At 33.0% G+C, this 23,036-nt stretch overlaps 1 protein-coding gene across 2 annotated transcripts in view; it reads left to right on the forward strand.

Moving 5' to 3' along the window:
- The window catches only part of LOC108750082 (A disintegrin and metalloproteinase with thrombospondin motifs 9), a 43,627-nt gene that overhangs the window by 2,498 nt on the left and 18,093 nt on the right, over positions 1–23,036 (forward strand). For both annotated transcript variants that reach the window (XM_018489317.1, XM_018489318.1), the window contains exons 2-4: positions 11,091–11,222; positions 11,627–11,787; positions 12,011–12,136. In XM_018489317.1, coding sequence (XP_018344819.1) covers positions 11,091–11,222; positions 11,627–11,787; positions 12,011–12,136 — 419 coding nt within the window. The remainder of the gene's footprint in view (positions 1–11,090; positions 11,223–11,626; positions 11,788–12,010; positions 12,137–23,036) is intronic.

The following is a 23,036-nucleotide window of genomic DNA, read 5'->3' on the forward strand; positions in this document are numbered from 1 at the left end:
TGGTCAAAAATAATTACAAATTATAATTATTATTATCATAAAAATTACAATTACTATAATTTATAATTCATCTTTTAGGCCAACCATATTTTCACCATATGTAACTATATATGTATATTTGTTGATAGAACTATATATATAGTTATTGTTATTAACATTATAGCAATAATAATCATAAAAATGAAGCTCCTAATTATTTTACCGTGCAATTATAATATAAACACTTTTGTCTTAATATTGGTTAATTAGAATTCTGACTGAAAATGGATAAATCAGTTTTTTTTTTTATTGAATATATTGTAATTTTGATTGATATGATTAGAATCTATTATGTTATTTTCCTCTAGAAATTTTTCTCAGTGTAATGTCGTGTGGATGTACGGCTTCCGAGGAGCGTACGATCGAGACTCGGAAATTTAAGTATCTTTTTCGGCTGTTACGAAATCTTATCCTCCTCCTCCGTTCCCAAGTAAACGTTCCGAGAAGCGATATCGTTGTAATGAGGTAGATACGTTTTCGCGAATTTGCCGGTAAGCTCGTTCATTAAAACGCATACAACGCATAATCGCGGCTGCCTCGTGTGACATCGCGTGCGCGCGCGCGCGCGCTTTGATAAGACGTATTCTTCGCATAGCCACGTTGGCATCCTGACACAAAACATCGCGCCTACACGAGCGTAGGATAGACATATGTATGATACAAATACAGGCAGCTCGTAGAAGGGAGAAACGAGGAGAGGAACGTTGATGTAACTAAAAGTGCAGGCCGCGTTCGAGTGGCGGACGCCACTAAAAGTGCGTACGTTGTGAAGGCTCGTATTTCTGCCAGGGTCAGCAGACGCGGGTATCACGCGTTCAACTAAGCACAACGTCGTCCTCATGAAGCATCTTTTTACCGTATTCGCAGTCGAACACCTTTTCGAGCTCCTTGTCGACGAGTTCGGCTCGTACGCGCGGAACGAAACAATTATTTGCGAGGCCTAGATGCGATGCATTGAATTTTTTCTCTCAACGTAGCCTGAATATTTATAGGGACGGAATGTAAATTTAATAATCAGAGTCATAAAGAAATTTTACAATCTAGTTTTAGAAGTAGTTTCTGAAAAAGAAATTAATAACTTGATTTAAAAGTCTTACGAAAGGTACGCCGAAAAGAAACTATTAAATTTTAATACATATTTCTTTGAATAATACTAAGGAAACATTTATTTACAATAAATAAATATTCACTTATTAGGACTATTCAAATAAATATTTACTGAAATTTAATATTTTTTTTATTGTAGAAAAGTGTTTGTGACTATAATTGCATGGTAAAATAATTATAGTTAGGAGCTCTATTTATATAATTGTTATTGCTATAACGTCAGTTAACAATAATTATAGTTCTACAAAGAAGAAAGAATAGTTGATATCGAAAATGATTATAAATTATATTTAAATTATGATAAGTGCAATCATTTTTTTTCCAATGTAATTAAATCTTCATAAACCGAATGTAAATTTAATAATCTGTTCTGTGCCTTTCAGACTTTATGAAGGAACTTTGTAATTTAATTTCGAAAGTAAAGATTTGAGAAATAAATAATTTATAGCTAGATTTAAAAGTCTTATGAGAGGCGGACGATTTTTTTCAGACATTTATTAATTTAAAAATTTAACATTGTGTATCATTAACTGATTTAATATTTTATCGCTGACATCTCTATGCCTATATCTATTTATAAATTATATTTAATAATTATGTTTATATCTTCGCAAAACGCTGTCAAAGTTATCTTCCGCGCAATCATTCGTTTACATAATATCAATTTTGCAATTTTCCCCTGGGGTATACTTTAATTGTTCGCACCGTTTCCCCGAGTTCCATTACTATGTAGTTGCTCTTGGATTATACGCTCTAAAGTGTTGCGTGCCGTTCAAGCAAGACCTTGATTGTTAGTCCATATTAGCTAGCATGATGCAGCAACGTACTAACGCACCGTCTCTCCGTAAATGTCCGGAGTAACGCACAAATGAAACGCACCTACGGAAATTCCTTATTAACGAGTTTGCCCAAGTCATCTCGACGTAGCATTTGAATGCAACCGACGTACTTCTCGGCGTGTTTATATGTACAAACTTCGTTCTCGAGATCTCCAGTTCTTCCAATTTAACCTCTGACATCCAGAGACGAGCTCGTAGAATTCGTAGTAGATCCAGTGATCGAGGAGAAAGAATAATCTTATCTATATACATTCCCGTATAAAAGCATCCGCTAGTTCGTCATCTGGGACGAAGGTGTTTGATGAGAGAGCACCATTCTTTTAGCTCCCACGCGATGGAACATCCTTCTTTCTTAACAGGCCAGTCGGCTATTAGAAGGCAACATCGATAAATTTTACGAAGACATTGAAGAGAATTTGTTACGCTGCTTTTACGCGTCGTGTCTGAATAATTTTGACTTAATACCACACACAAGCTTAATGAAATTCTAAAGGAAGCGCACGTATCTCATGTGAAAGGACTTTAGATTTTTGCATAAAACATAAGACGTAAAAAATTCCTCTTATTGTCGAAGATCTTGATTGAGAAATGTGTCTTCGTGTGTTTGGATTGCGTATTAACATTTAACACGTTTGTGTATTTAGATACTCGGAAGCTATAAACGAAGATTGAAATAGACTGACAATTTGTTTCGACAGATGGGAGAGAATTCGCGTTGTTTGGTTGGACTGAACGGGGATTAGCTTAAACAGGCAGGTAGATCTACGAAACGTCGCATCTTTGATTGGCCTAAGAACCGACTGATATTTGATTCGTCTTGGAAAAATTTACTCGGCTGCTGATGAGAGGCTTGCGAATGCACAGGATGCGATATTGCTGCCAGACGTTTAAAGCCCTCGTCCATAAACATTTTAGTTGATCCACAGAATTTGGATTGCTGTGCTTTACCGCAGGATATATCGGTCGCATCGGTCATAATTTACGTCTGAGATTATATTTTCAAGTTAAAATAGCCAAAGCCAGCTGGTACTCCGGGATGATATGGGAACGTTCGATGGTCTTGAACCTTAACGGCATCAATGCCGCTCGCAATTTTATGCCACTTTTGCTCCGTTATCCCGCACGGTTCGATTTTCAATTAATTTCAGCCTGGAACAAACTTTGTTACATGCTTACATCTGTTATCTCTGTTTTGGACAAAATATAATCTCTCCGAATCTTTATTATTTTTAAACAAACTTTTCTTGCAACATTAAAGATACTTTTAATCTTTTTATTTTGTTATTATATTGACACATTATTATATTGACACTTCTTTAAATTGGATGTGTTAGACACGAAAGAAATATTTTAATTTGCTGACTCAGTTCTTATTATCTATACCATATGTTCTTTGTGACTAGTACTACTGTTTTGTATTCATTACGGATCAAAATTTCGCTTTAAATGGTGGCCTGAATCACTCTGACAGAATAGGATTACATCATAAACTCGGATAAAAAGTGGCTTTCAAAATGACTACAAAAATGCTCCATTTATAGCAATATTTTTTATTTACAATTATTTATTAACTATATTATATTTTATTCGAGCATCAGTTACAGCGCTGCTACTCATATTTGCCGTTTTCCCTCTTAATGTTTTATTACATGTTTTTGCAGTTGCTGCATGATAGATGGATCGAAGATAGATTTCTGATAACATATAATAGCTATGATTATAGTTTCTTTAAATTATGACAGATAGATTGAAGACAGATAGATAGATTTCTGATAATATAACTATCATGATGTCTTCCTTAAATAGAGAATAAGAAATAAATTTTTTATATTATTTGATTTTTATATGATTTCTCTTCTTTTTCATTCTGTGATATAATTTGATTTTTTTAAATTTTTAATAAATCATTTTTATTTTCTCTTTTAATTAAAAATTCGAATTCTATTTTATAACCATTGAGTTGTGCAAAGTCAATTTTTTGTCGCTTTGAATACTTTTGAGAATTGACAGGGAAAAAGATAAGAAAAAGATAAATCTATTTATTAATTGCAATATTTAATATATACTTTGAGCAAGTACTTAAGCTGATAGCTATTGATATTAACATACTCGCAATCGGTTGCATAATTTCTGCAGTATCTAATTTTGTTCAATAATAATACGATAGCAAGTGTTTTTTATTATCGCTATTCAGAGTAAACTGCTATACTCCAAACTTACTTGTCAAGCTGACGTTGCAGTTAACTCTGCGAAGTGAGATATAATTTACTGCCTTCTTGAAACGTGTCTGATTAAAAGTTATTAACACGAAATCATGTTTGTCGATGCAACTAGGTACAGCAAGTTATCAATTACTTGCGTAAGAGTAGTGCGTTTCTAATTTAAACCCTGCAGTTTCTAGTTCAAACCCAGAAAAGATTTTTCTCGTTCCTTTTGGATCTTTTTTCTTTTATATTAAAAGCAAGTAATTAATGAAACGCGAATATTTCATCCTTACAGAAGCAAATTATGCCATATGTATGATAAATTAAGTACTTATACATATCGCTTTTTTGCTACAATAACGACGTAATTAAAAAATTGTCATTGTTTGGTTGTTTGCAAAAAAACATAAAGAAAAAGGAAATTTTTATTTTAAGGATGTTTTGGCTGTACAATATCAGCTAAAAATAAGAGCTAAAAAATTAACAAGAGAAGCTAATATCAGTAAAAAAATTCTGATCATATTATAAATACACTCCGAAATAAAAAAATTAACAATTTGGTTTATAATGACTTATGCAGTCCAATGAAATATTGCAGTTTTAGATGCATAATTTCTAAAGTATCAAGTAAGTGGATTCAAATGAAATGATGGTATTTTTGAATGTTTTAAGATGTAATACATACATCCCTAAAAGAATATACGTTCTTTTATTCCTCTACAGTTAGTTATTACACCAAAATTACATTTCAAAATTTATATTATAAAATTTGTATGGTTCAAAGCATTATAGAAATTATTTTTTTAGAAAACTTTGTATTTTGAGTTACGTCGTTGTTGTAGTAAATAAACGATACGTTAACAATTAATTCAATGATATATTATGGAACGTTTCCTCTCAATTAAGTTAATACGGATTAGTGACGCTTAGGTAGCCGATATGCGATATGATTGAACATTCTATTTGGACTTTCGTGAATTTTGTACGATTGTTATCTTAATTGAAAAAATACGACATTTATGGTGGCGATTATTTTGTAGTCCACCTTTCATCTCTTCCGGTCGGATAACTTATGTCTCCCGCGTGTGTCTTCCATGCTCGTGTTTTGATACAGTAATTGAACGGCAACGCACGCAGGACACTACAGACATTCTTTCTCTCACGAACAGTGTCCGCCTTGTGGCACGGCAGAGGAAGGCAAATGAGTGTCACTCGGCACAGTCAAGACGGTTGAACCGTATAAACGTTTACGCGAGAGGAGCGGTCTGGCAATAATGAGAATGGATCTTTTGTACGGGGAAAACAATGTCACCCAAACGTCACAGTTCAACGACACTTAGAGATTTCGCTGTAGGTCGGTTCACGAAGATAATTTACTCGACAACGATAATTTCTTTAAATCCTACAATACTTCTGGCAGTACAAATCTGACAACTTCAGACATTAATTAAACGGCTGTTCTAAATTCTTCTAAATATATGTATGTGCGAAAATATTAAAAATATTGATAGAATAGAAAGTCTTGCGCTTTACAGGAAAACTGATGTTCCTTCCTCATCTTTATTTTCTTATTTATTAATATAAAAAAATAGAGCGTTTCGAGCAAGGCGTCAAACTCCTTTGCGATAATGTGTGCTGTGGGTGATTGGTTAATTTAGTTTTTATTTTCTCTTTTTGTCGACGTAATCGCAAAGATATGATTACGCGCGTGTAACATTGCAATTTAGTACTCATTATTAATATCGTGTTACTATGTCGATACCAGCCAAGTCTGCTTCTTATGACACAGCTCTATTATCGTGCAATTTTCAACTGAACAATCAACGAGGATTGTCGCAGTTATTACTAAGATAATTGCAAAAAAAAATGTTAAGTATCGTTCTGGAAAAGCGCATTGGCGTTTCTAGCTCATGCAAAAGAATTGTTTCAAGGATTCTTTGTTTTTCCAAGCAGATTCTTTTTAGAAAAAAAACCTTCACTCGAAGGTTTTTGAAGAATGAATTCTGAACTGTCAATTTCGTTAGGATAAGATATTTCATTGGAATTTTAAACGACGATTAACTTCTTGTTGTGGGTGTAATTATCGCGTATTTACTTTTTGCGATAATATGAAATGCAATGTTTTTGTGTCACGAAATTACGTGTGTGCGAAAAATTACGATGTAATCTTAACTCTGCTTAAAATGTTGAAGATATTTATAGCTTACGCGTTACTTGTACGTTTCGCATAGAAAGGGAACGGAAATGGTTATTGTTGTCATTAGCAGAGAAGGGGTTCCTTTTGCGAATTTTAGGGCGCAAAACAAACGTGTCGTTTTCGAAAAAGGGTTAGCGCACGTCCGGCACGTTTCCGTTGGTATTTTCAGGAACACACTTTATAGATGAATATTAAGTCGGGGAAGTTGAAACGAATAATTACTATTACTCCTTGCGGCTTGGACAAACAGTCCCGCGTGTGTAGCAACGAAATGCATTGGTGCGACGTGACGAAAATGTAAACATCATAACGCATTTGGTGACGTATATTTCAAGTTGCTATATAACATATCATGCACGTGTTTTTGAGCTTTCTTGATGTACTCAGACTATTTCCTATTTTAGATCATTACTTCCTGGTGGAAAATGTTCTTAGAATTCTTCATATAATTCCTCAGTATTTTTAATATAAATTTCGGAATTTTTCAGAACTTTTGAATAATTTCATAAATTTTCTCTTACAATCAGAAAATTTCTTAGATATTTTTATGCAAATTGAAACATTTTTCAGAAGTATTAAAAAAGCCTACATATCTTAGATTTTGTTTATTATTATTAATATGAACTTAATATATACACTGAAATATTTTAAGATTTTTAAAAATTCTCATTCTATATTTTCTAAAGAAAGTTTAATAAAATCTGAAGTTTGAAGTATTTGTTCAGAAATCTCTATAAATTTAAAATATGAAAAATTCTTAAAAACATAAGAAAGAATTTTTTCACCAGAGTTCTATATTGCAAATGTCGCAGCGCTCATTAGATAGATATTTATGTATCAAAGGGTTACATTTGCATATCTTCTTTTTCTTCTTATTGTACAAGACTTCATCCTTTATTTAAACGATTTAGTGCACTATTCTGTTCTTTGAGCACTATTTTATTTTTGAGCAGACTGTTATTTTAGTGTTCTTTTTTTCGTAAATGGACTATCAAAAAATACACTAGGAAATATAGCCAGTGATAAGAGTAATTCAAAATTAACATTCGATACATGTTGCATATTTTACAAAATTAAAAAATGAAGTAAAATTATTACACACACTGAGAAAAAAATGTACCAAATTTTGATAAATATTGTATTTGTTTGAGAAATACTAACTTTATTTAGTTGCAGTAAATAAATATTTACTAAATAAAAGAAATTAAATCAAATTAACGATTCTCTCAGATATAAGTACAGTTTGCATTTAATAAACATTCTTATAGCTGTGCATTATAATATTTTTATAGCTAAATATATTATAACCATAAAATATTATTCAAATAAAAATTTATTAAAATTTAGTACATTTTTCTCTCAATGCACTACATAAATCTACAAAATTATTATTTTTTTTACATATATATTATTACATGTATATATATTATATATATAAATTTGAGCTATTATTATTATTTGGCACACTCAGTTTCATCCACTCTTCTGCAAAGATAAAGAAAGAAATATCTCTTATCGTCAAATTCCATCATATATGCGATTACGAATGAAGTGAGTAATTGCATCGAATTTTTAATGAGGGAGACTCGATTCAGAACATCCGCGGATCAAAGTGCGATTGATCTAAGATCATTTATATCCATCTAGTATCTAAACGTGACGTTGATTCGTGAAGTCCCCGTTTAATATTGAAGACCTATTCAAACGAACTTGCGTAGTTGCATAATGCGTACGCATGGAAAACCGATCGCATCTAATATATAGAAGACAAGCTCGTTCTCCCGCCGTCCCATTACGTTAAACGCGTCATAATGATAGACACGCGTGAATGATCTCGTTGTACGTGCACGTACGCTGATGCGGCTATGCAAATCTGCCTAGGTATAAGATCTTAAACGCATTCGCACCGAGTACGCTGACAACAAACGAACGGATAACTACGCAGTCAACGGTGTTCTCCACCTAAGATCTCTACTTGGCTCTTACCAGATCGTCTCGCCTTCCCATTTGAATATCCGCGTAACGTCCTGGGATTGTGCAACACTCGACGTTGCACTCTCGACTAGCGTCGCCCACGTGTGTTCGCGACCACGTTTTGCAACCGGGCTTGATCTATCCTGGCGCGCGACACGGTGTCCCTTTGTCTCGTAATCTTTCACATGCAACTGCATAGTATTAAAACATTCCTTTTCGCGAGAACACATAGAAAAATGTCGTTCTATCGCTATGATGGAACAATCGAATTTGGTTGGACTGCACCCAGAAAAAAAGATTGCTTCGCTTTAAAGAAATTTTGGTTAAATGAAAATATTTGTTTGACTGTGAAAAAATTTCTTTGATTTGTGAAACAATTTTGTAAAAAATAATGTTTAAATTAAAGAAATTTTTTCATTTAACCGAAATTTCTTTAAATCGAAGCAATCTTTTCTCTGAGCGTGATACATTAAAGTTGTATACTGATTTAATCTTAATGTAATAAGAGTGAGATGTAAATATTTCGAATTATAAAATACATATCCTAATAATATGAGTGTATTGAAGATTTACCTCATTTCTGCACAGAAAGAACGATTTTGTTGAAATATTTAAAAATTTAGCTAGATATGTATCTGAAAATAATTTTGTGAAACTATCAAAATTATTATGTATAGGATACTTATAAATAAAAACATAATAAGCAGTGCAGCAAAAAAATATTGTAGCAACCTACTGGAGTGTCCTATATAATTATTTTAATGGTCTAATAACATTTTAGGTTTATATCTAGCTAAATTTTTAGATACTTTGGCAAAACTTCTTTTCATGTACATTTATATTATAATAATATAAATTTTTATGTCAATCCGTATACGATAGTTTTTTGTGCACGAATGCACACTAAGTGCATCCAATCGAATTCGCTAAGAAAAATGATTACTCAGTTCAGTGATTATTCATGATTATTTTTTCAAATAATGATTCTGTTTAACAAAGGATATTTTCTCGATAATAGTCTTATTACAAATTTAAGAGAAAACTCATTATATCATGTATTAAAAATAAGAATTAATTTTCTTTTGAAGAATATTATAAAATTTTATCGAAGAAGAGAGTGACTTTATATAATAAGTAAATTGAATTTGTTTTAATTTTTAATTAGGCCTTGTTCTGTACTTTAACTAATAGTGTGTATTCGAACACAATCTAATAATTTTGATTGCGAAATGTTAAATTTACTAGAATTCGAAATATATTTTGAATTTTGATGCTTGTGATGAATTTTGTTAGATTTGCGGATATAATACATGAACTTTTGAAATACTTGAAAAAAGTAATTAATATTTAAATACGTAATTAAATAATTAATATTAAATAATTAATATTTAAATAGTACGTATTTTTCTATGAGTATGTGTCTTGATATTTCATTTGAGAAGAGATAAAAAAACAACCTCTCGGTGCGAGTACGCTCTACGAGGTAGCACGTCTATATACGCAACAAAACTGTAAATTCGGCCTGTATGGCATTCGCGTTTATCTCATGACCCGTGATTCAGAACTGACATTCGATACGTCTCGCAAAAACTGTCGTGCGTAATTATAGAACCCGTGTGTGCGGTGCTATGTGTTTCTCCAGACGCCGTATTATGCCGGGAGACCGAAGTTATAGGTAGAACCCGATATAATTAGGCGCGGCGGCGATTCCGCGCGTTCGCTGCGTTTATTCCGCGAAACATTTCCTCAAGGTCCCACTGTATTCCACGATCCGCTGTTAAATCTAAATTAGTAGACGTCTAGTCGCGCTCCTGTAAGTATAATAAACTCCCCATATGTAATAACATAAAGAAACGCGAAATCGCTCGACCGAACTGCATCGGTGAGATATTCGCCAGGAACGTGATCGTGGAACGTGCAATACTGGCTGATCATTATTACGCGTAATTACTCTGTTTATACCGGTAGATTGACTCCTTCAGCCGGTTAGTAATTAGTGTCAGTCAACATTTGAGCGTATAAAGTTGTTTTATCTTTTGATGAGTCACATTAATGTTTGCTAATCGAAGAAAAAGATCCGTGATCGATAATAAAATTTTAATTAACCTCTAGCGGTTAAATTACTTCTTTTCAGAGTCTTTTTTAAGAGAAGAACTAAGAGATACGGAAAATGACTCGAACGAATCGACGATTCTTCCTGCAAGTTGGAAGAGATTTTGTAGTAGTTTTTATCAAATTATCTATATAAATTTTCAAAATCCTGTTCAAATTATTTAAATTATTAAATTCAAAAATAATACAGATTAGTAACTAATAATAATTAAATAAAATATTGAAGCATTGCATGAAAATCAGAATTTGTTAAAACATTAAGTGCGTCAATTTTTTATTAATATGCTGTTCCTATAAAAAATTCGGTAATTGTTTTTATTTTGATTTAAAAATCATCAAGTATCTTCGTAAAAATCTATATATTATAGAAACATTTTCTATGCAAGAGTATATATGTACGATTAAATTAAAATAATTAAATTGACAATTTAATTTATAAGAAATTATTTATTTATAAGAAAGGACGTATAACTCTTATAACTTATACGTTAATATTTTAATATTTTATTAAATATTTATGTTCTCTTTATTTTCAAAGTTATTATTGCACAAACAATATAAATATAAAAATGATGCGAGAAAATTGTGTGAATGTCATAAGATTTATTCTCATTTCAGTGCTTCCCGAGAGAATACAAAAAACGAAGGAATTCAATAGCACAGCGTCGATTAACGTGTTACCACTCGCTAAGGGCAATTTAGAATACATCAAACCTTTAAAAATTAGTCAAAATCAATATGAAGATCCACGTAAGTATCTGAAGTAAATAGAACCTTCCTCAATTTTATACTGTAAATCTCTGGCTTTAGTTGAAAGTGAAAATGTACAAATATTAGTCCCTACATTTTAAGTATTTTTTTGCTTCCTTCATTTATCTCGGCCCTTTTTCATCTCCGATAGTCTTCTTAAATCTGAAGATAAACCAGAAATCACTAAAATAAATAATTAACGTAGACGGTCATATCAACTTAGAATAAATATTTAGAAAAATGAATACGTATGCTTGAAATTATATATAAAATTACTGAAACATATTAATATACACAAAATGTGTTCCTAGATTGAAAAGTATATAAATCAGAAGGTTTTTAACTATTCCATATAATTTTTATTTAATTTATTTTAGTTGATGAAGCTCTTTTTATGTTTTCAGCCGAGCAGTTTTCCACAGCGAAGAGGCATCACAGTGGTCACTTCCGACACGCGACAGCTGAAGTCTGGGATCCTCATCCACAATACGAATTTACCGCCTTTGGAAGACGATTTCGCTTGCGACTGGCACACGACGCAAGTTTCGTATCTCCCGACATAAAGGTGAGGAGGATCAATCAAGTGACATTCCTCTCTTAAACGAGAAATTTTAAAAAGTTATAAAACATTACATTGCCTTTATCATCGCGATATATCTTTGTGTGAAAACCGGAGAAAGAGGGAGAGGTTAAAGCGAAACGAGTTAAGGCCGCAACTCTGGTGGGCCGTTTCGCTATTTAATTGACAGCCTTAATTAGTTAGCCTTTTCGCGGTGACGTTGACGCAGGTGACACACATGAGCGAGAACACGACCAGGAGGGAACACGCTGGTCATCACTTGGGCTGTTTCTACAGCGGGTCAGTCGACGGTGATCCAAGTTCAGCGGTCAGCGTCAGCCTTTGTCACGGAATGGTGAGTCAGAGATCAAGCTTCAGAAAATCGTCTCCGCGATTCTTTATACGCGTCGTGTGCACAAGCCAATTAATTCCGATTATGAAGATGATAAATCTGCCTGGAGCTTGTGTTCCCGAGCGAGTCGATTAGCATAAAGTCGCATTGGGACAGCTAAATATATTTTCCATCGCTTGATGAATGTACTTTGGGCTATCGTTATGGCTGCCATTTTAGTTATTGGCATTCGTCATCATCATTAATATCATTATTAAAAATACACGCAGACACGAGTTGATTTTCGGTGCATGCCGGAAGTACTGAAAGGGTAGAAACGCCTCTCGAATCAAGCGTACATTGATCGTAAATGTCAAATACTGCACGGTTGCGTGTACCGATTCACCGCATTTCGTAAATATTTACGAGTCGCGTGGCGTTACGCTTGCAACATGAGGCTGAAAGATAGTGATATTAAAAGGGAGTATTATCCGTCGCGAAGACGGATAATACTCCCCTTTTATCCGAGTGCGTTTACTTTAAATTGTTTTACGACGTCGTAAAACGATGAAGAAAGTGTTATTGCTCGATGCAAAGTTCAAATTAAATTAACGTTTTTATTTAATCTTATCGAAAAACATCGTTTTTTATAAATGTCTCCGATTTTCTCTTTTCCCATGAATTTGAAATTGATCATTGCACTGAAAAAAATTTACTAAATTTTAATAAATATTTGTTTAAATAGTACTAATGAAACATTTACTTACAGTAAATAAATATTTACTCAATAAAAGAAATATTTAAATTAAATTAATAGTTCTTGTATCACACAAATAAATACAGTGAATTTCGGATCACCCAATATATGTCTACATTTAATAAATATTTAGTCAGTACTGTTTAAACAAATATTTATTAAAATTTTGTCCAATTTCTTTTTAGTGTGCAGCTTCGACACTTTTCCCAAACTTCAGAACACTTTTCAATAACGTTTGTGTGTCACGATCACATTACGAGGTTCAGAGGTCATCGACTTTTTTTTCTGTAAAAAGCTCGGAGTATTTCTCTTTAAAACTTCGCTATAAAATGTCTTATTAAGTGGCATTTGTAGTGTATCGTTAACGATCGACGATATGCCAAGAATCGACGATAATTTACAATAATAAATAACATATCGTCGCGTTCTTTTATTCACTTTTCCTCTAATTTATAGGCATAATAAATATGCACACATGGCATCGAGAGAGAAACTAGAAGTCCTCGCGATAAAACCTGTAGCTATACTTGCTTCCACTTTCCAAAAGAACAGGTAGGTATTTAAAGTCACATTGAGTTTCCGGGAGAGATCGCAAATTTTTAATTTACACTCGAACAAATGAGAGTTGTAATTTTACGTAATGGGATACTTGTTATCGACTATAATAATACAAGAATTACACAACAAATTGCATCAATCTTATAGGATGAATTTTATATATCCAAGTAAAACAACAGATCACGTCAAATGAATTGAATGATCAGAAATCGATTTTTAATAATTAGACATCGGATTCTTGTGCACAATTGCATATTTTTTTTTGGAAACAGATTGGAAAGTAAGATCAAAGTAGAAATCTGTCTTATTGAAAAAGCATTCTAAAAGTGCACATTTATTTGTGCATATTTGCATATTTTTGTCTGCATAAAAAATTCGATGTCTATTAATAATCACTTTGAAGCTGTTTTGACGCGTTCCATGTTGATGTCATCATGACTTTATTCTGTTTAGGTAGCTTAACAACAAAGGAGGATGTTAAAAACAAGAGTTCATTTTTGCCCCCCCCAAAAAATATAAGTGTTTTTTGTATAATAGATTTTGGCCTCCCGAATATGATTATTAAAAAGTTTATAATTATTAAAGGGTTCATTTGGAGATCGAAACCTTCAAAAAGCATTATCTATTTTATCTTATACCTTTTCCGGTTCTTATTTTAACATTAATCCTCTTTCATTTATCAGCTGTAAAGATAAAAAAAAGAGGTAAAGGAAGAAAAGTGTATGTTCTATGGTACTAAATATTTCTATGTCTGAAAATAGTTGCACGCAAAAAATAGGTTCAAGGCCCGCATAGACCTGCAGGCATTAGCCAGCGTGTATCACACTGGATGGTACGTATTTTATGTGATTTGTTGGATTACATGTGCCGCGCGCGCACATACATACATCCGGTGGAATCGTCTGGCTGTACCTCTATCCGAAAGCCGATTTCAAAAGAAAAAAAAAAAAAGAAAAAAAGATACGACTCTCGATCGTATATCAAACATCTCGGAATCGTCTGAGTCGCGCAACTCCGTGAGCCATTCAGCGGGAATGCACGATTGGTCATCCGCAACACCTACCACGACGTTCCATGGGAACGTAGACTCTGCGATACGATTGGATTTTATATCAAGAGGTGTTAGAGATCGAGAGAAGAATTATTTGCGACGCTTCGTGAGCGCGATTTATTGCGCGAGACGGCCCGTACATTATGACCGGATGGTGGACGCGATGGTGGACGTCGCGTTTGTCGCAATGTCCCTCGCGGATTGCGAAGCTACGCTTTTGCGAAACATCGAGGAAATGATAGGCACCTTTACGCGCGCGGAAATTCTAGTTGTCGTCCTCCAATCGATTCTTCGAAACGTATATCCCGTCGAATAAATTAATCTTCGACATCTGGGACTGTCTGAGACGTTCATCGTGGGATTGTCTAGGGACTGTCTGAAATTTCTTCACCACCGTGGTCACCAGTTGTGAGCCGTCGGTGGAAGCCTTTGAGTGTTTTTTTTTTTTTTGGTCGTTTCTTACGTCAAATTCGTTCCGAAACATTTTAGAGTTTCCGTCAAAGATCGTTTCTTTCGATTATCTTAGGCGAGCCTGAATAAGAAATTTATTAAGATCCATTGGGATTCATTAAGATGCATAAAGCATCTTCTTTGTCAAGTTTTTTCGGGACGATACGGTATATAAGATTGATTATCGTGATGTTTTGTTCTCAAATAGATGAAGGAAGCTATTTCGAGTAAAAGAGGATCAAAACAGTTTCTAGAAGAAAAATTGGTACACTGAGAAAAATGCAGGATTGTGCATTTACGCCTATAATAAAATAATCTATATCTATGTGTATACACAAAGTAAATTATGTAAATTATGTTTTATGTGTCATCTGTATAAACAATCTATAAGTTATTGAAGCCTTCTTGTCGTTGCATTGGATTGCGTCAAAGCTTTTATCTCGCTTATATTTTTTTTATTGGTCAATGTTAAAGTTAAACGCATTAACAATTATGAAACTTAATTACTTTTCTTTCTGTGTTGTGTAATCCAATTTATAATAATTTATACACATTTTACATTGCTTGTATTGTTTACATGAGAAAAATTCGTGTGAACGTAAATAATTCGTAAAATTTCCGTGTAATCTTGAAATATATGATGAATATAATAATTCTGATTTGATAGATTTAACTATGAGTCTGATTTGTAGCTTTATGATTGAATTAAAATTTCAATTAATGTAACTAGATTCTTTTTTCAGTGTAATAATATATATACGGAAAGGACAATTTTACTGAAATATCTGAAAATTTCACTTATAATTGTCTAAAAATTTAGTTACAGCAAATTCGATTGGATGCATTCAGAGCGTATTGGTGCACGTAAAGTTGTCATACGGATTGATATAAAATATATGTATAAATAATATAGAAACGGATTAACTACGAAATCTTTATGTTGTTAGGCAAAATATGTATTTTATAATCCGAAATATTTGTAATTCATTTTTACACTTAGATGAAATCAGTTTATAGCAGCTTTAATACGCATCAGAACGTCCAACTAAATTTGCTATTAGATATACAGAAAACAATTTTATTGGATCAAAATATAATAATTGCGTAGGATATTCAAACTGGTGACTAAAAAATATCAAAACTTTTTCAGTATTGCTTGTCATACTTGAGTTTCCTACATAATTATTTTGATGGTTCAATAAAATTATTTTCAGATCTGTATCTAACATAATTTTTAAATACTTCAACAAAATTGTTCTTTCCGTGTAGTGTATATTTGTGAGCGTCAGAAATTGCGTTCGGGTCTTGTTGACCCTTCGTGGTCTTACAGACCTTCTCTGTTAGGATCTTTCTCGCGACCCTATGTGAAACTCGGGTCTTCTTCCTTGGAGAAAAGACTCTGAAAAGGAGAAAATGGAATAAAAAATTTGCTCCTCGCTTATTTAATGTTTCTCATAGCGATTTGGGTCATGTTTTAATTTAGCCATGACAAGGTTAGACTGATCAATCGGCCGTCTGTTTCAGACATAGAAATAGGAAGAAGTACGCGCCCGTTCAGTTGAGCCTTGATGTCTTTACTCTCGATAGCAAGTCGAGCCACTCGACCTAATTATTCGACCCTGCTCGTGAGACGAGCGAATCTCGGTCGTTATCTCGATCGTTCGTTCTCCTCATCATTTTCCGATATCCACTAATCCTTTTTATTGCCCTCGATATTCCATGCCTGAATTGAAAATTACATAGTTTATGGTCGGGTATTTCTTTCTGCGCACAGCTCGTTAGGAATCCCATAATTTCAGACCTTATGTATTCTCTGATGAAAGTTTTTCATAGAATTCTTCATATCATTTTTCAGAATTTCTATATAAATTTCGGAATTGTTCTGAAATTTCTGTATAATTCTAATATAACTTTTTAGAAAAAAATCTGTTCTCGGATTGTTTTAGTCAGAAGTACTGACAAGATGAGACAGTTTATATCTTTTCTAGAATTGTTTATACATATATGTAAATTTTGAAATATTTTATAATTCTTAAGATTTCTTATTGTATAATTTTAAAAAATTTATAAAAATAAAAAAAAACATTTAAAGTATTTTTACAGAGATTTATATAAATTTAAAATATGAAAAATTAAAAAAAAAATATTATAAAAACTTTTTCATCGGGTCGACATTTTTTGAAAAAATCGTTTAATTGAGGCAAAGAGAATCCATAGCGAAAAATATATTTCCGGTATTTTCGTTTCGATGATTCTTACGTTAGCAGTACAAGTGCACATAACGTACCGATTTTATATGTCTTTCGACACGTATGATATATGCGGCCGTCAAGAACCGACGCGCGCGCGTGGCGAGAAACTCGAGATAATTTCTCATGGCTCAGTAATCATCGTGTATCTTTTTATTTGTTTGAATCTCAGTCACGAATCGTCATAATAACAGATTACGCTGTTAGGCAAACTGGAGCTCTCTATTACAAATCGTACGGAATTTTGCTGGCGAAACGATCGCGATAACGGATGGGACGATGTTAACATTCTTGTATCTCAATCTAATGAATATGGGAAACGTCGGTGAATGAATACTTGACATAAAATTGTACTCGATCTACAAGATCGAGAACCGATTTCCTTCCTTTCTTTATGCTGATGAAACGCAGGTTTTAATAAAGAAAGGATCTTACATTTTACATCATTCTAATATAATTACGTCAAAATTTGTATTGTATTATTTTTAACCTTTCGTGATCTGAGTTTTTTTGGTACAAGCGAAATTTTACTTTCAAATTTCAATTTTTATTAAGTAAAAGTTTTAATATTTGAGTTAAAAAATTATTTGTATATATACTAATGTATATATAATAGAGATATTGAAAAATGACTGAATTTTTCTATATTTCTTGTGTGTGTGAAAATCTATAACAGTAAAAACTTGAACTGGAAAAAACTTAGATTACAGACAGACGGAAGTAAAAATATAATTGTAGATATAATTGTACGAAAGATTAGTTAGAATCCATACATTTTTTTGCGTTTTAAACGATAAACTCAAATTTAAACGATAAACTCTTTTATATCAATTTATAAAAATAATTTTGTTTAGAATATCAAATGAAAATTTTGATTGATGTTTTTATACTTTAGAGATATAAATACTTTAGAGATAAAAGAATAATTGTTGCATTCATTGCATAATTCGTTGGCATAAATATTACGACTCCTTGCATTTCTTGACTTCATGTAAAACTCACGTACGTCTTATAATTGTATCGTGAACAATCATTTGAATTGATGAAATGTTTGCAGTGCGTTCGAAGCACCCGATTTGCTAAGAAACTCGATATTGTTTTTCGGCACGGAACAGCATCATAAGAAACGCAAATCTGCAAGTTCTACTCGAGCCGGTACGACCAGTTTTGGATCGACCTGACGACCTTGACAGAAATGTGTAATATAATAGGCGGAATTAATTGGAGATATTTTGTCTGTGATGACATTTTATGCGGCCGTTTTAATGAGGATCATCTCGTGAAAGACAGGCTGCAGAAATGCTGAACTTGATTTGTGTCCTGACAACGAGACGATGCACAAGTGTAAAACGTAATTAATTTATTCGTTTAATTAAGTATTTATTTGTAAACGATAACGCCTACCAATTTATGCTCCTCTAAGAAGTTTGCTCTCTGTTTCTGTTTCGGTTAAGATAAAAAGCATTAAGATAAGACACTAGCGTTTTTCAGATATCAAAAATGAATGTTAAAAGTTTAAAGTTTAAAGAACTCGTGACATTGAAAGCAATCACATATTTTAGTAAGAAACGATCGAAATATTTACACGCTTATTATTATTATTATTAGCAGTAATATGAGATAACAATGACAATAATAACAATCGCACATCTCTTACTGATATAATAAACATTTCTTTATTATATTTTTCTAATTTTTTACCTATTTGTTTATTTCATTTATTTGATAATTTAGATTCGAAAACGATATTGTGATGGCCAAGTCACTAAAAAAATAATCATGAAAATTAGACGACGTACTAGGTCCGTTTATTATGTATTACAAAAAATTCTTCCCAAATATTTAAAAAAAAAAAAAAAATATATGATTCCTGTCTTAAAGGAACTTAAAGAGCTAAAATTTATGTTTAATATTAATATATTCAGACGCGTTCTTGTATCGAATTACCATAGTCTATTATTGTCTCCGTTCGTACAGGCCGCGCAAAGCACGGTTACAGAGCCAGGCACCTTATATTATGATGTATTATACCCTGTGTATTAAGCGGAACCTAAATAAAGATAACTCTGGCCTGGCCTGGGTACCCTAACTGCCTTTATAATTTAAGCCGGCACGGTTGTGCACGACGAAACGTTACATGCACTCGTGGTGTGCGTTTTCGCATATTTTTTCTTCCCGGTAGTACCGTCTTTCCCGGTATTATAGCGCTCGATAGCGCTGTTTTTTAACTCCGTCGTCGCGACATGCTTTTTGATGTTTTAGCATAAACACGGACCCCGGTGTAAAAGCCGATTCGACGTGTCGAGTTAAAACAATCAACAATAACGCAAACATAATGCACACGTTCCGTAACGAAAGGATATACAGGATGCGGTCAGCGTTTTTTTACGGCTTGCCGTCGCAGTATGGAGTATGCTCGCTCACGATTTGACATCGCTTGCTCTCGCGACGGATAGGGATATCCGCGCGAGGAGATACTTGAAAATTGCTAGCTAATTTGCTTAATTCTTTCGAGGCTTCCGCGTTTCCTCCGCCACGACGGAGCCATGATGTCAGTAGTAAGAGAAAGTGTGAATTCGCCCTTTCTCTTACTCTTTTCTAATTTCTTTCCAATATTTTTTCGCACCTTCAAAGAGAATGAGGACATTTACCTAAGACGATTATGGTAAAGAATCTCATTGCAAACGCCGTTCCGAATATCTGCATGGAGAGGATGATTTTGTATTTAAATTTAGCTACATGAATCTAAAGATAATTTTGTTAGACTATCAAAATAATTATATAAGATGCTAAAATGCAAAACATTTTACAGCATTATTTCACAAAAAGAGTCTGGTTGCATTAATTAGAATTTCAATTGAAAGTGGACAAATCAGAATTTTCTGGTTCAATCTATTATAATTCTAATTGAGAGATAACCAGAATTCTGATTGATATAAACAAAATGTTCTGATTCGTTTATTTTCAACTTGAAATCTGCTCGGTGTCATTATGCTTGAAATTTTTACACTGTTAAATTCATAACGTCAAATTATATTCAATTTATATTATTTTTAATCAGAAGAGTCTGTAAGAGAGTTTAAATCGCGTAAGTGTGTCATTATCATTATCTGATGAATAAAATTGTATATTATTATCTGATTTTAAATTTTGTTGCTTGTTCATGGCCATTTTACCTTCACATATTTTTAATCATTTCTGTAGATCGCCACAGTTTCCCATTCAGTATGTTGTTAATTTAATTAAAACTAAAAGTCGGAGTTAAACAATTTAATTAAAAACAATTGACTTGTTTAATTTATATTATTCATTAAGTACATAGGTATTAATATGAATATTTATTTTAAAAATAAACACACACATAAATGTATTAATTTTGTTGCATATAGACGTTAAAATTAACAAAATGTTATTTAACTCAAGGAATTGGGTTACTATTATTTTTTTTTATCTAACAATGTACGTAATTATTTAGATAATCCAACAAGATTATTTTTCATACTCAGTTAAATGTTTAGATACTTCAGCAAAATTATCCTTTCCATGTGAACCTAAGCGGCTGCATTTTTAATGTTTCGCACTATTAATTAACGAGCGGCATTTTCACCGAATGACGTGAGGGGCAGGTTGAATCAGCTTCGCTCGTCGAAAGGTCGATGAATTGCTTCAGCAGGATAATCGCGAGGTCGTTAGCGGCCGTAGTTGTGTGTTGGCCGATCGAAAAGGCAAAAAGGGAGATGAGCGAGGGAAAGGGTAAAATAGTGACCGAGCGAGAGACACGGGGAAGAAGAGATGGAGAGAAAAACGGCGTTCCCGCCGAGAGTTCTCGGTAATCCTCAAGTCAGTCTTTGTGCCGCGGAATAGAGAAGGCGCATGTCTGCAAGAATGCAAATCGCAGACACAAGCGAATCGAGCGGAGCCGCGTATACGAGCCGCGTGCCATCGCTTACGGCCCGATGGTTTGCGGCTAGCGTCACGTAAAGTTTCATTCACGTTATCTATACGGTCGCTGCACCGTCGCTTCGCGACAAGACGATCTCACTAGGAAACGATTCTCTGTCTCACTTCGTTAGATAGACCTTGAATTTGCATTAAAACGTTTCACAATGAGCTAAATTAGATCGCAATGTACGTGATATAAATAAGTAAGGAACAAGCTCCAAATGCGGTCAAGGCTGGTGTTCATGGTGCCTAATAATATTATATTTCTATGTAAATTTTATAACCCTTAGGATATATCCAGACAAATTCGCATATCTGCATATATGAATGCATAAAGAAAATTATCCAATCACATTTTACGCGCGTGTTTATAACAGCAATGTGATTGGATAATTTTCTTTATGCACGTGTTCTTTATGCGGTTATGCAAATTTGTCTGGATCAGACAGTTACTAATATAGTTGAGCCAATCGTGTTCTGCACATTTCTTTTTTTTTTTTAATATTAGGAACACCTCTAGCTAAATAATAATCTCTATTTTTTTTTTTTTTTTCGTATTTGACGATGAGTATAATTTGTAATATAATATTATTGCTTGCTTAATTCAGTGTATGATTGCATTTTAAGTTTGATAAGCCAAATCGGCGCGCGGTTTAATAAGACTGAAAAATGTATTTGCAAATTTGCATGTGAATAATCAAACACCAAGATCCGCTTTGACCAAAAATAGATATTGATAAGCTTAAAATACTGCAAACACTTATTGCAAAAATATTACCTCAGCCAAGGTTTCAACCTCCTGCAACAGACAAATCTAGGCAGGAGGGCATGAGGACGATGGCCTTTTCTTCGAGTCTTTTCTTTTAAAAATTTATAGTAAAATGTTATATATATTTGTAATATTTTTGAAATGATTAATTACAATTTTGATATTCCAAAAATACTTTTTAATTTAAGAAGCTCCTATATATAAAAAACTATATATAAGATTCTATTATATTATTCTTATTTTTGTGTTAATATAATTTTAAACAAAACATTTTATGAATTATACATCTAAATAAACTTTTTCAATGCAATAAATTTAAAAATAAATATGTTAATAAATATGTTACCGTGGACTCTCTCTCTCTTTAAAATAACAAAATTAATCTGGACTAATGAGAATCAGCGCGAAAGAAGGTGCGCAATAAATTTTAACAAGTAAATTTGTTACTCCATTTGATGTGTTGATATCTTCTTTATTTAAAGTCTTGAACGTTTCGATTCTCTTTGGAATCTTCTTCAGCAATATTCTTAATCCATGTAATAATTTAATATTCTATCTTATCATATTTGAAAAAAAATTTTACTTGTGGCGCGCCAATGGTCCCCCATCCCCCATAATAAATTTCTGGATCCACCAATGACTTCCTGAATCTTCTACTTATCCTGCAAAGTGGGCGTATTTTTTTAATTAAAAAATGTACGTTTCACGTTACACACATAACTTTCCAATTTTCTTCACTCTCAAGTCAGGGAATTTGACGCAGCAAGATAAGTTTTTATTCCATTGAATTGGTCTCCTCAGTGTTATCAAAAGATTCGTTCCGGACCTCGAGAAATTTAGCGCTATTTATATGCTAATTAGTTGCCCTATTAATTTTATTGCTCGAGTCGTTTGGCAGGAAATTTCAAGTTACATAATATCCAGTTTTAACACGTGCTGAGGAACGTCCTTGCTCTCGTACGGTTCTAGTATCGGAATGCGTATTTAATCGAATTATAATAGCTCGAGATCTTTGATAATGTAACTATAATAAAATTCACGGGCCATAAGTCACGAGTATTTGAAATAGGCGGTGCGGCCTGCTCGTTTCTCTCACGGCGCGCACGTGCGCCGAGTGCCGAGAATCTGTATTCCGAAAAAATAAATAG

The sequence above is a fragment of the Trachymyrmex septentrionalis genome, unplaced genomic scaffold (assembly GCF_001594115.1).
Source record: "Trachymyrmex septentrionalis isolate Tsep2-gDNA-1 unplaced genomic scaffold, Tsep1.0 scaffold32, whole genome shotgun sequence".
NCBI classification, from domain to species: Eukaryota; Metazoa; Arthropoda; class Insecta; order Hymenoptera; family Formicidae; genus Trachymyrmex; species Trachymyrmex septentrionalis.